Here is a 12,628-nt window from a genome sequence, read left to right on the forward strand (position 1 = left end):
ACAGTTCCTCAAGTTTTTCCTTTTCAGGCTTTACTAGTTCTGTTTAAAACTATGACCTTTAATTACACCTTATTCACAGTTTCTAGGGCTCAAAATAAAAGTCCAGCTTGTTATCATTAATATTACCTTAAACTGATGAGAACACTATTAAGATTCAGGAACAAGATTCTTAATCTACCTTATTGTTTTTGCAGCAAAACCTCTTAGAGCTGGATAAATTTTGCTGATGTGCAATGGAATTATCTAATGATAAGATCCACTGTGGCCCTCTTCAAATGTCTTAGGTGCCAGCAAAGGGTACTACAGACATACCATTATACTCAAGGGTTTGACCTTGAATGTGGTTGACATTCTCGCTGCAAGTAGATCTATAAAGCAGCAACAAATTAAAGTTTCTCAGAACACCATTATCATTTGCAGAACTATTTTGTGTTATTACATGAATGGGAAAAGAAATTAACAATATGCAATAAATATTTTCCACATAAAAAACGTTGATAACAGCGCAATTCCATTTCAAGAACAACAGAGCACAAGTAGCACACAGGCTTGATAGATTTTCAACCTTCTGCTCAAGATTTCAAATCTAGTTCTGAAAAAAGAAACAACTTCAGATGGCCCTTAAATAAAAGTAAATGAATATGCAGTGCACTTTCTTGCAAAAGCTACTGAGCAACTTAGCTATTTGTGCAAAGCCTGCAAAATAAGCTGTAACATATGAGAATGGTGTAGGGCCCCCCCTGTAAACAATACAATGCCAAACACCAAGTGATTTCAGCTGTCCAGCTAAGTAGTTATTATAGTCTAATTCACACCCTCCACACATTATGTCTTAAATACAACAGGTGTTTACACTAAAACTGATATTTTTGCTAAACCTATTTTCCGATTACAAAGTTCTTCACACAAAACTTGGGTTTTTAAGGTTTGTTCCTTTTTGAAACATCTGGCACCTGAATATGTTCTTACTCCCAACATAGTAAACACCTAAGTCTGACTTCAGTTAAGACTGATGGGTCTGAAAACCCATTTTCAGTTCGGATATGCACATTTTATGGGAGAAGTGCTAGGACCTTGTCCTGGAAGGTGGATCCCACTTCTAGGAAGCCTTAGGATACTTCTGTGAATCAAGAAGTTGTGGTTTTAACCTGTGCAAAGAAAAGGAGTTAGGCTGCTGGCTAAGTTGGTGCACAAAAGCATTTACAACTTTTTGAAATTCCCATCCTGCAGCCAGGTTCCAGAACTGATGATCTGATCCTGCTAGCCAGAACGTTCTCTGTCATCTCTTTCTTTGTCCCTCGGAACGTTGATTTTCAGCTGTTACGTGGTTTCAGTTCAGTGGTAGATCAGAATTTCCCTATATATATATAAACAAAAATAATGAATGTCAGAAGTTTGTGAAAGAACTAATAACATAACCGTATAATTACTACACATCTGACAAGTCCTTCACATATGCATAAAGTTCCTATACTTACTATACGGGGTAACATACTGCAGGTATTTAAAAAAGGAATTTTGAGAACAGTAAATGAAACTTCATCCTTCTAGAACATGTGATTAATGCAATGTCACAAAACTCATTATTTTCATATACTAATATTTTTCTGATACAATAACTGAGGCACAGGGAGCTTACATTATTTGATGAAGGTCCAATACATCTATGACAGAAAGAGCACATACATGGGTCCAATTCCCATGCTATCATTCAGTCCTCAAAGCTGGCCTCATCCTGCAGCATACTTTTTCAAGAGTTTATACAGCAGACTGAATTCTTTATGACAACGGAATGGGGCAAAGTGTTTCATAGTAGCCTCAGTTCAGAGCTTTCCCATGCACGCGTGTCGTATTACTAACCAAAGTGCTCCATACGTAACAATAATGTTGTCTATTACAGGTGGGACAAATGCTGCAATATGTGCATCAGAATATATGCAGGACTTGTGTGATATATTTTGCACACAATCCATTTCAACAAAAGTGAGGATCCAAGCACTCCAAGGACTGTCTTGTATTTGTTATATAAATCCCAACAATCAAAGAAAGGCAAAAGATTTAAATCTAATAAACATTCTTCTTGACCATCTGGGTGAAGAGCAAGAGCTAACTTCAGATAATGCATCCATTACAATCCAATTTTGGATCTGCTATCTGCTGACAGTTCTTTGTTCTACCAACATCCCCTGTATCATAGAAGTTCACAAAATAGGAGGTGAAAAGCTGGAAAGGAAGCTGAAATTGCTGTCTCATATGGATTGGTTTGGCTGGCAAGATAATTATGCAGCAGTGCTTTTTTCCCTTTTAGGGTTTCAAAGACTTCAAAATATTTCAAATGTTTAAAAAAGCCACCTCAAAAGAACAGTTATAATCCGCGAATATTTTAAACGAATATAAAGCATAAAAGAATATTAAAACAAGTTAAATTTCATTTGTTTCCTTATTTACCATCCCCAAATAACTATTCTGGCATGAAAAAGCCCTCTTTCCTATCTTAAAATTAAGTAGTAAAGTCATCTGACAGTATTATCCATTTCTCTTGAATGAGAAAAAAAAAATTCAAAGTTATCCTACAGGGCAGTTATCTCAGTACTTAGTAGTGCAGATTAAAGGAAACATTTGCCCACCATTTCTGAGCTGTGATGGAACTGATTATGCCCAAACATTCCCTAGAGCGCAGATTGGAAGGTGCAATTGCTCGCATACTACATTCCCAGGAAGAGATGGTGCATCACACTGTGAGCACCAGATCCAACACGCAGTGGAAGCCAGAGGGAGTATTATTTCCCATAACACTTCTGACATTACTCCCATTGGAATCAGGGGTGAAACATCTACTGAATTCCTGCAATCCACATGGAGAAAATAACACATAAAAGGTGCTTAGAAACCAGGCATCACCTCCCGACCCTAGCTTACACTGAAATCTGCTAAGGAATCTGTCAGACACTGAGTCTCAACTTTCTGTTCACAGTTTGGTGAAATTTAGGGAAAAAATGAAGGCTTGAGAAAGCTACAGAGAAAACCCAGTTTACACAAAACACATAGAATATATCACATGCATAAATGAAGATAACGATAAATAACTGTAGAAACAGAGCATAGCTGCTTACAGCTGAACATAGATAATAAAGTTCAGAACTGCATTCCTCAAAACCCCTGATCAGTTTGCATCTAATCTTCCAGGCATCTGTAGCCCACAGTGCCAATCTGACAGCTTCTCAGTTGTCCGTGCTTGCCCTGAAGTGTTCATTTTAGCAAGACCTTCTGCATTTAGCTTATAGATCCATAAACCAGAATATTTCTGATCATCTCAGCCTCCTGAAAGTCATTGAATACATTTGACTTTTCACAAGATGTTGCAATAGCCACCACCTTCTTTTAAAGCTGTCTAGGAAGACAGTTACTTACAGAATAACTGCTGAAAACTGACTTAGGACAAAGGAAACCCTGCAATTAATTTACTCTGCTATTTAAATGCTTGCAAAATGAAGAACTTTTTGCGATATAGATACCAGATATGGTGCTTAAAAAAAAAATAAAATATTTCTCATCCCTATAAACACTTTACAAAAGGAAACAAATATTGTTATTTTGGTAATCATCAGTTGTATCCTATCTTGGTAAATATCAACACATTGCTTTGAAAACAAGCATTGAATCCCCTTTTAGAATAGCTCTCAAACGTATGCTGTTTTATTCCCACCTAACTTTCAGTGCAGCTGCTTTTAAGAACAACAGGAATGATAACTCATCTTTCCTTTATAAGGCAACAAAATGTTTCCAGAAAGGACAGTCTAATACTTTTTGCTTATGTAAGCTCTACTTTAGTTGCAGATCTTGAAAAACACTCCCTTCAAAGAGGGACAAAGGCAGTCATCTGAAAAAGCTGAAGAGCATAAAACTAATTAATCCTCAGAACACCCTGAGTCTCACTACCCATCCTTGCATCTTCTTGAATTCTCAGAGACAAGTTTGTGGTTCAGGATAGAAGACAGGACAGGCAAAATACTCTTTCCTATCCCCAAAGTTGCCTAGGCCTGTTTTCCAGACATGACTGGTCTGCTCTTGTCCTTTTCTGTCATACCTTTAATTATATTTCTATCGCAAATACTGTATTTTAACTGTACTTTGAAAAGCCCTGAACATGAGAGAAACTTACTGCTTCTACTGTACACAGGAAAAAAGCTGGATTGTTTTCATCACTGCTTGCTCACTGGTTTAATTTTGCTGCATTTGCAATAAGATAATGCTATCTTTCCTTCTGAAGAAATACAAGGTTTTTATTTCCCTTCACAACCAAGGCTGTTTTAGTTAAGAATCCATCCTCTACCAAAATTTTGTAGCATCAAGCTAAACATTACTAGTGTGACCTACTACACTTATATAACAATACGTGATCTCCCCTCACATCTAGTAAGACAGACTTACTGGTTCATTTAGCTTTTGTAACACATGCATTAGAATGACTCCTTACACTGACAATAGAATGACTCACTTTTTAGAAGTTGCTGTATTTGTCTTTCAGGGAACTTGAGGACTGAGGGGTAGTATGCTAACTGCCATTGAAATTTATTAGTAAGGCCAACATTTCATCAAGCTGGGATCTTGCACATTTTCATTTGAAGTCTTCAGTGTTTCAGTTAAGCATCAGCTGAGTTGATTCACTAGAATACTGTGGAGTGGCATAATCAAAGGGCTGCTCTTAGAACAAAAAAAAAAACAACATAGGCCCTTGGCCAAGCAGCATCCTTCTTCCTCACCCCACATACCCGGCACTCTTCAGCTCCCCTCAGATCAGCAGGATATAGACAAGACAGAACTCCTGATGCAGTCATAGGTGGTAAAACAGCCCTGAAGAATTCTGTTCTCCAGAACTCTACAAAGAGAGGCACTCACTAGATCAGAATCATAAATTGTGTGACTACTATATACTGAAGTCTTAAAATAGCAGTTTCTCACTCAAATAAGAGGCTGAGTGTTTGGGTAAGGCAAAGATTTATTTATCAATTTTCATGTATCATGTCAGACCAACTGATAAGATACTATTTACATAACAGTTTGAAATACATAGTATTTGCATTTTATACAAGCAACTAAGTGCAGCCTGTAATGAGTTTCCTAAGCAGTATTCAGTTACTCCCACTGCTACATAATTCCAGTTAAAAAACATGTTATGCTTCCACAAGAGTTTCTATACCTGAGAAACTTTAGTATATCCTTTCAAGAGGAAGACTGCAATTAAAAGAAAAGCCACATGCACAAGCTTGTTTAAGGTTGTCAATCCAGCTTCACACTTCACTTAAAGCAAAATCTGAAATAATCATCTTCAAATCATACTACACTTGTGAGGGCCCTTCTTCAGAAGGGAGGTCTACAACATCCCCAAAGTTAAGTTCTTCATTTTCTTGCTCAGACTGTTCTAGAGTCAGACTCTTCAGTGCCTCGAGGTTGTCAGGTGCTTGCCCAGTTAGCCTCTGGAAAAATACAGAAGATGGTGTAAACTTACTCTTTTAAGTAATACTCAGTGAAATAAGACTGCATCTTAGATTAAGCCAAGTGATTTGTTGCGTCATTTAGAAATGGCCAATTCTAGAAAAAAGTTGACTCCAAGCAATCATTTAGACACTTGCATTTTCATCTCCAATTTCCACCTCTCATTTGCAGACTGCACCTGGCTTGTTGACCAGTCTTCCTTAAATTTGAAAGTTGTTCAGAGAAACAGATTTGTCTTAGACTAAAATACAGGAACTGTTTCACAAGTTAAATATTGCTGTATTAGTGTATACTACAGCACAAGTTTCTCCAGAAAAAAAAAGCCAACAGATTCAGTTCACTATTTTAGAGATAATGAAACCAAGTCAAGTTTAGTGGAAATGCTAAGCTAAAAGATACTGACATGGAAGTTTCTAGCACTTTATTACAGCTACTTTATTATAACAGAACTGACAAAGCCCTCCGAACACTAATAAAACCAGATCAAACATAGCAAGTTAGTGAAATTTTTCAAGATTGAGCCAAAACAATCAAACTAATTAAACTTACTCGATCAGATTCCTTACTTAACCATGTTGCTTGTGGTAATACTTCCACTTTGTTTCCAGCTGCTCTAAGTAGAGTCCAAATAACCAGTCAGGTACTCAGCTTTGCACTGAGAGCTCAAGCTTTCCCAAAACACCATAGATCTTCATTTGCAGGTTCAGTGGCTAGCTATTCATTCATTAAAGCTTCACCAGCTTCTGCAGACAACTTACTCCTGCTTTCACAGAATCAGTGACAAGACTACTTGTTCCCAAGGAATTATCTCAGAGGGAGAACAAGGCTGAGTAGAGTGATTTGCTATTTAAGAAGTTAGTTTATCTGAAATCTGCAGTTTAAACTACAAAACAAACAGGTATTGTTTCCTAAAACATCTAACAGCTAATGGGATCAACCTTGGCTTTTACCTAAGGAAGCAGGGCCTTTAATGCCTTTGCTTAAGGTGTGCAAATATGTACTCTCCTGGCCAGTGGTAACTTATGTTTACATAAAACTATGTAAAGAACTTTGTAAGAAAAAAATGGGTACTTTACACATTTTTATTCATTTGCGTGAAGCTGCACTTGGATGAAACAGAATTTCATTAAACAAACATTTTTAGACTAGGTTTAAGATTTTACTAGTACTAGCCTAGATGAATTAAAATTGTAGATTTCTGCCACATATCTAACACTAGATCTTTCATAATTAAAGCCTTCAGATTTTTCTAGTTACTAATTAGTCTTCTTCCCACATGTCCAATACCCTATGAGTTATTAGTAGTCTAGTTCATTCAACTTGCTTCAACTCCTGAACCTAAGTCTGTAAAAGTATCTAGAACCGTAGAGAAGTATTCCTTGAAATTGCAAGTCTTCACCACTAAGCTTTGGCTCCAAATGCTTTACTAATGACTTCCACTAGCCCATTGATTTGGCTGCCTTTAAAATTCAGAGGAAAATTTGAAGATAATATTAGCATCTAAGCTAACTATGACAAGCCATTTCAAAAATTACAAGTTTATGAACCCTACCAACTGCATGCCTAAGTCCTCTCTTGGGCCACAGAACCCCACAATCCAACTACTACCCTCCATGAAACCTGGATATCAAAGTGTTAGTTGCCCCTTCTTACAGCTCCACTGTTTTAACTGCCCCTGCTTCAAGCTTACCTCCTCAAAGGGCATGGCAGATACAAACACTTTTGGCCAGCAGCCTTACACAGCCTATTAAGCAATAGATGTTAACTGATCATGGCAAAGGGAAAATGAATCCTTCTCTCCCATATTACTATCTTTAATATACAAAGTTTCAGCCAGAGAGACTTTGCAACTTGCGATGACTTAGACCTGTTCTGTTTAGACAATATGTTGACACTTCCCCTTCAGCAAGCAACCTTCTTAAAGTACTTTATTACTCTTTTAGGTTCTAATCCAGAAGAGACTCATTCCCTAAAAGAGCCTTTAAGTCTCTTCATTCGTCCAACCCCGCAGAAAATTGCACATCTATAGTAACTCACAATGAAGTGTCAGCACACAAAACAGAAGTTATGATTAAAAACCTTCCTTCTCATTTATTCTACAATGTTAACTGTAGATTTCTTCAAGTACCTCAATCACGCTGGTCATATAACGCACATGTTCAGCTAGTGACAGTAGTTCTTCATTTTCTTCTTTTAGACAGGCAATTTCACCATCTTTCTTTTCAATTTCTTTGTGCAGCTGAGTTCAAAAAACAAAAGGTTAAAATAATGCCAATAGTGAATGGTAATGAAATCACTCATCTTTCACTAGCTACCTTTTCATTTTCTTGAAGCACTTCATACAGAGCCTTCCTCCTCTCTTCTGCCACTTCTTTCCAATATTGAGATGAAGGACTTTCTGAAGACAGAAGCTAGAGTAAGTCTGTGCTAAGACTGAATTCTTGAGATTGACTTAAGATATCTAACTCAGACAAAAGCATTTTATACTGTGAAAATAAGCATTCAGTATAGTGCAAGTTTTCAGTTGTCTCTTGGAAAGCAACTGGAGACGTGACTTTACAGGAAATTGATCTCGCACTATTAGTGGTGATACAGGCTGAATCTCCAAGAAGCTGCATCAAGTATGGCAGCAGGCATTGCAAGGTGGATGATCACATTCGCAAGTGTCAGACTTAGCATCTACTCTGTTGGAAACAGGTCTTACTACTGTCCACATTGGGCTCAAGAAGTATCCCACAAAAACATGAGCTACTATTTTAAAACTAGTTCTGAGAAATTAAAGAACTCTAGTAGCAGCGCAGTAAGCCAAAGCAGATTTCTATTTTAATATGGTCCTTAGTCACTTCAAAGCTTCTAAGCCAAACTAAGTAACAAGCTACAAGACCTCATACTGCTGCATGGAATGACCTTATGGCAGCCAGTAGTTGAGAACCATTCCTAAACATTAGATAAGTATACTGTATTTACTATACTGTAGAGTATGTGTAGTTAATTCTTGCTAGGCATTACATAAAACACTACATCTTATCTAACTGTCAAATAAACTATGCCTCAAGTTATGCTTCCAACAAAAGCATAGCATTTTAAGTGCAAGATAATATTTCTAAAGCCATCACATACTTTTTACCATGAGATCTACTGCTTGAATGACCTCATCTGTATTTTCGTTTTCTTGTTCTTTGTCCAGAGTAGCCTCAGTTGTAGTTGCCTTTGAAGTTAACTTGCTATTCCAGAGTTTCCTTTTGATTGAAGATTTCCCCTGCATAAAATACAGGTAGATTGGACTTCAGAGCAACATTCAGCTAGTATTTTTCACAATTCACATTTGCAAGTCTGCTCACCCAAGACTAAAAGTTAAATTTTTATTCAGCCCCATTTCTTCGCATTACAAGTTCCAGTTCATGACAACTTCCTCAATACTCATATTAGATATCAGGAAGCTTACAAGTATTTCTCTGAATTATTCTGAAGCTAAAGTTAATGTTGGTTGTTATTAGGCATACCACAAATAAAATAAGCTCAAGTTATGTTACATGAGTTAGTGGATTACACATGATTTCTCAGTTTTCAGTTAAGAGTTCAAAAGCAGTTTGCTGTGAGCAGAGATCACCACACATTCAGAGGTTTTCTAATACATACCTCATTATGTCTGCCAACCAGGCAGCCTGTGGCTGAAGGCTGAATCATTCTGAGAGTCCTCCTCGGGGCAGTACTGCATGTGGTATCTAAAAAGTACTTCTAAAAGGAAGAATATGGTATCAAATAGTTGCCATTCTTCTCTGCATTAATGAAAACACATACTCCATAAGTTTCAGTTTAATTAACAGATGGTTTATCTTTTCAAGTTGAAAAATTTAGTCTATTTTAAGGCTTGACTAGACCAGGCAGAAAAAAAGGGATCTGGTTATTTGTAGCACAGATTGATTTTATTCATATAAGAGCTCAATCCCTACACATCTTAAAAACCTTTAGCCTTCTTAAGGAAGCTTGAAGAGGTCCTACAGTGGAAGTATTTGACTTGATTTCAAGACCAGCTACAATGCAAGGACATGTAAACTTCAATTAAGTTATGTTTGACAGAAGTAGTATTAGATGAAGGCAGGGGAAGTGACAGAAGTGCTTGCAATTGTATCTAAACTCAGTAAAGTCATGCAAATCACGCTTTAGTACCCAGTTTTCATTACTTATAATCAGAAGTTCAAAAGCAGCATGTATTTAATTAGGTGTGTGGTTTCAGTTGTCCATCAAAACAGATCTAAAGCTTCCCTTCTTGGATCCAGACAGGCTATTGTTTTGTATAAACAGCATGTTTATCACCTTTCTTGTCATGCATAAATACTTATTTCCTGCATTAAAGCTTTCTGATTGGGTTGGTTACACTGCCACCATGGGATAGCAAACAATGGCAGACAACCAAGCAAGAATAGCCAGAATTCAAAGCCGTACCAGCGTGAGAAAGTTACTGATTCACACTGTACTTCATATGACAAGAGTTCACCTTTCCCACGGTAAAGTCTCTACCACTAATTATCCTGTTATTGAACTAAGGACAAACACCAGCTACTGTGAGAACAAAAAACCCACCATGTCAAACACTGCTTGCTGCTATTGAAGATTAGAGTTCAGTATATTCTTCCAAGGAGTTATTGACTAATACTAGAGTTAACCCATTGCACTTAAGTACAAAAAGTCACTCTAAGGAATTTATAACTGATAGTCAATACAGGACAAAACAACTACGTGTATGTCAGACTTACAAATCTATGATTTTCATTAATACTAGATACTACTACAGATTGACTCTTAATCCCTCACAGTAGGGATAACAGCCTCTTTACAGGGCACTTGTACACTCCCCATTAGGGCCTACATCAGATTTGACCAGAAAGGTCTTGTAGGAAGAAAGAATAAGTTATATATATACACACACATATACCTTTTAGTAGCTTCTAACCCAGTCATCTCTTGAACTAAAATACTTTAAGCAGTTCCACTAGTTCCAGTGCAACTGGGTTTCATGAGGATGGCTTTAGAAAGAACTACCAGCACAACCTTCAGTTAAAGCAGGCTCAAGTCAAGACAGATTCAGTATTTAGATTTCATCCCAACAGAAGACAAAAATATAGGCTAGTACCCATTTTGCAGGCCCTGAGCAGCCAAACTCATCCAGTAATCAGACTAAAGGAAGACCAACACCTAAACCATGTGGAAAGACAGTAAGCTATCTCAGTGCCAGGCTAAGGAGAAAAAGATTCCTTGCTGAGGAACAGAAAAAGAGTAGTCATAAGAACATATGCTCTAGAAGCAAGAGACAGTGTTCCCAAGCCATACTACATGCCATATGTTTGCTCAAGCCAACAGAATGTAGGCCAGATAGGAACACATTGCAATTGATCCCTTTGTATTCCCTTCAGTGGATACAGTTTGTGTCAGACAGAGCAACTATGTCCCAAGGATTAAGGTGCAGACTTCAAAAGAGCAAATGCTGTGTTGCAAGGCCTTTTCATATACTTCATCTGTTTTGTGTTCTTTATTTGTTCCTGTAGTCTAGCTGCAAGAATTTAAAGCTTATACCTGTAAAGATCCTGATGACTTTTCCACATTCACTTTCTTTTTCATTTTGGAATTCATAGGATCACTGCAAAATAAAAAGCAATCATTAAACACAATTAGTAACACCAGACCTCAACTAAAGTTCTTAAGCACTTTTACAATGTTAAAGTTTATCAAATTCTATGACAGCATTAAGAATTCAAATGTCTCCTTTCTGCTAGTAACACATGCTCTGCAGAGTCCTTCAAATCATTTTTAAGGGTTTTTAGATGCAAGTTACAAGCACACAGTTGAACTAGAGATGTAGACTCTGAGATAGCATCTCATGTTGTTGGTGCCAATGCTGCTCTGCAACCACAAAGGTGCAGCCAGCCGTATCAGTTCAAAAACCTCATCACAAATGTAGCAGAGACCACCATGAATTAGAGTACTGTTAAATCCTTTCACAATGATTTTGACTGGGAGGAAGCACATGAATAGTAACTATTTGCTTGAGATTACAGGCAAAAGCACAATGTGGCATTGGCTATGCTGGCCCTCAGTCCTTCTGCAAGAGGTGAACTCGTGCCAGATCCTCAACAGACTCGCTCTGCAAATGCGAGCAAAGCATAGCGCTGGAGCCAATACAGAGCAGGGCCTAAGCACACTCCGAGGAGGCGGCGAGAGCGGCTTTACCACACTGAGCACACCCGGCGGAGCTGCCCCCGGCGCCTGAGCCGCGGGGCGCACTCCAGCACCGGCCCCAGACCCCCGCTCCACGCCCAGCTCCGTGCGCAGGCGGGGCGGGCGGCAGCGCCTACGCTAAGCGCCGGGAGCGCAGCGGCAGCCCGCCAGCACAGCGAAAGACCTCGAGCTCCCTATGGGACTCCCCGGTAAAGCCCCTTCCCCCTCCTCTCGCCGCGCTGGCCCTGCCACCCCGGTCAGGCCGATGGCACGCGGATCTCCGCCGCGCAAAGGAGCCGACACCGACCGGGCACAGTGGGCCGCACACGGCGGCGGGGCACTGTCCCACCGCCCCCAGCGCGGCCAGCAGGGAAGTGAGGCAGGAGCCCGCCAAAAACCGGCCACGAGAGCCCGGAGCTGCCATGCCGCCGCCACGCCCCTTCCTCAACGGCCCCTTCCCCCCCTAGGCGCAGCCTCGGCCTGGCCCGCACGGAGCCCAACGGCAGCAACCGCCGCGCGCGCGCGCTCACCGCCGCCCGCTGCCTCGCTGCATTCGAACGCGCGCGCGCGCCACCACCAGCCGTCCTCCCGCGCCCGGCGCGCGGCTATAAGCGCAGCAGCCACCCGCGGGGAGGGGCGGCCGGGCACGTGACCCGCCCCGGGCCTTCCCGCTCCGCGAGCCAATCGCAGGCCGCCACCGCCCCTCCGCCCCGCCCCTCCGGTGGAACGGCGCCGCGTGCGCCTGTGGCGGGAAGCCGCTGCGCGCCGGGGCGGGGGCGCGGGGCAGCGGCGCGCGCGGGGCGCGGTCACCTTCGCTGCTGACACACGGCCGCGCTCCGCATTCAGCGCCTGCCGGCAGCCCTCAGGGAGGTCTGCGCCTCCGTGACTGCTTCCGCACTTCCGCCGTGTGCTGGGT

At 40.4% G+C, this 12,628-nt stretch overlaps 2 protein-coding genes across 2 annotated transcripts; one reads left to right on the forward strand and one right to left on the reverse strand.

Annotated features, from left to right (window-relative positions):
- The first annotated feature begins 1,884 nt into the window (after window positions 1-1,884).
- Window positions 1,885-3,196, forward strand: ARMH2 (armadillo like helical domain containing 2). The gene is made up of 2 exons (XM_062568512.1): window positions 1,885-2,309; window positions 3,187-3,196. The coding sequence occupies exons 1-2, from the start codon at window positions 1,885-1,887 to the stop codon at window positions 3,194-3,196; spliced, it is 435 nt and encodes a 144-aa protein (XP_062424496.1).
- A 1,785-nt stretch (window positions 3,197-4,981) lies between these two features.
- On the reverse strand, window positions 4,982-12,335 carry GMNN (geminin DNA replication inhibitor). The gene is made up of 7 exons (XM_062568028.1): window positions 12,243-12,335; window positions 11,071-11,134; window positions 9,136-9,234; window positions 8,617-8,755; window positions 7,812-7,894; window positions 7,625-7,735; window positions 4,982-5,477 (listed from the first exon to the last, which is right to left on the reverse strand). Exons 1-7 carry the CDS (start codon window positions 12,263-12,265, stop codon window positions 5,340-5,342), a joined length of 657 nt encoding a protein of 218 aa, XP_062424012.1. The 5' UTR covers window positions 12,266-12,335; the 3' UTR covers window positions 4,982-5,339.
- Between the last annotated feature and the right edge of the window lie 293 nt (window positions 12,336-12,628).

The sequence above is a fragment of the Rhea pennata genome, chromosome 2 (assembly GCF_028389875.1).
Source record: "Rhea pennata isolate bPtePen1 chromosome 2, bPtePen1.pri, whole genome shotgun sequence".
Classification (NCBI taxonomy): domain Eukaryota; kingdom Metazoa; phylum Chordata; class Aves; order Rheiformes; family Rheidae; genus Rhea; species Rhea pennata.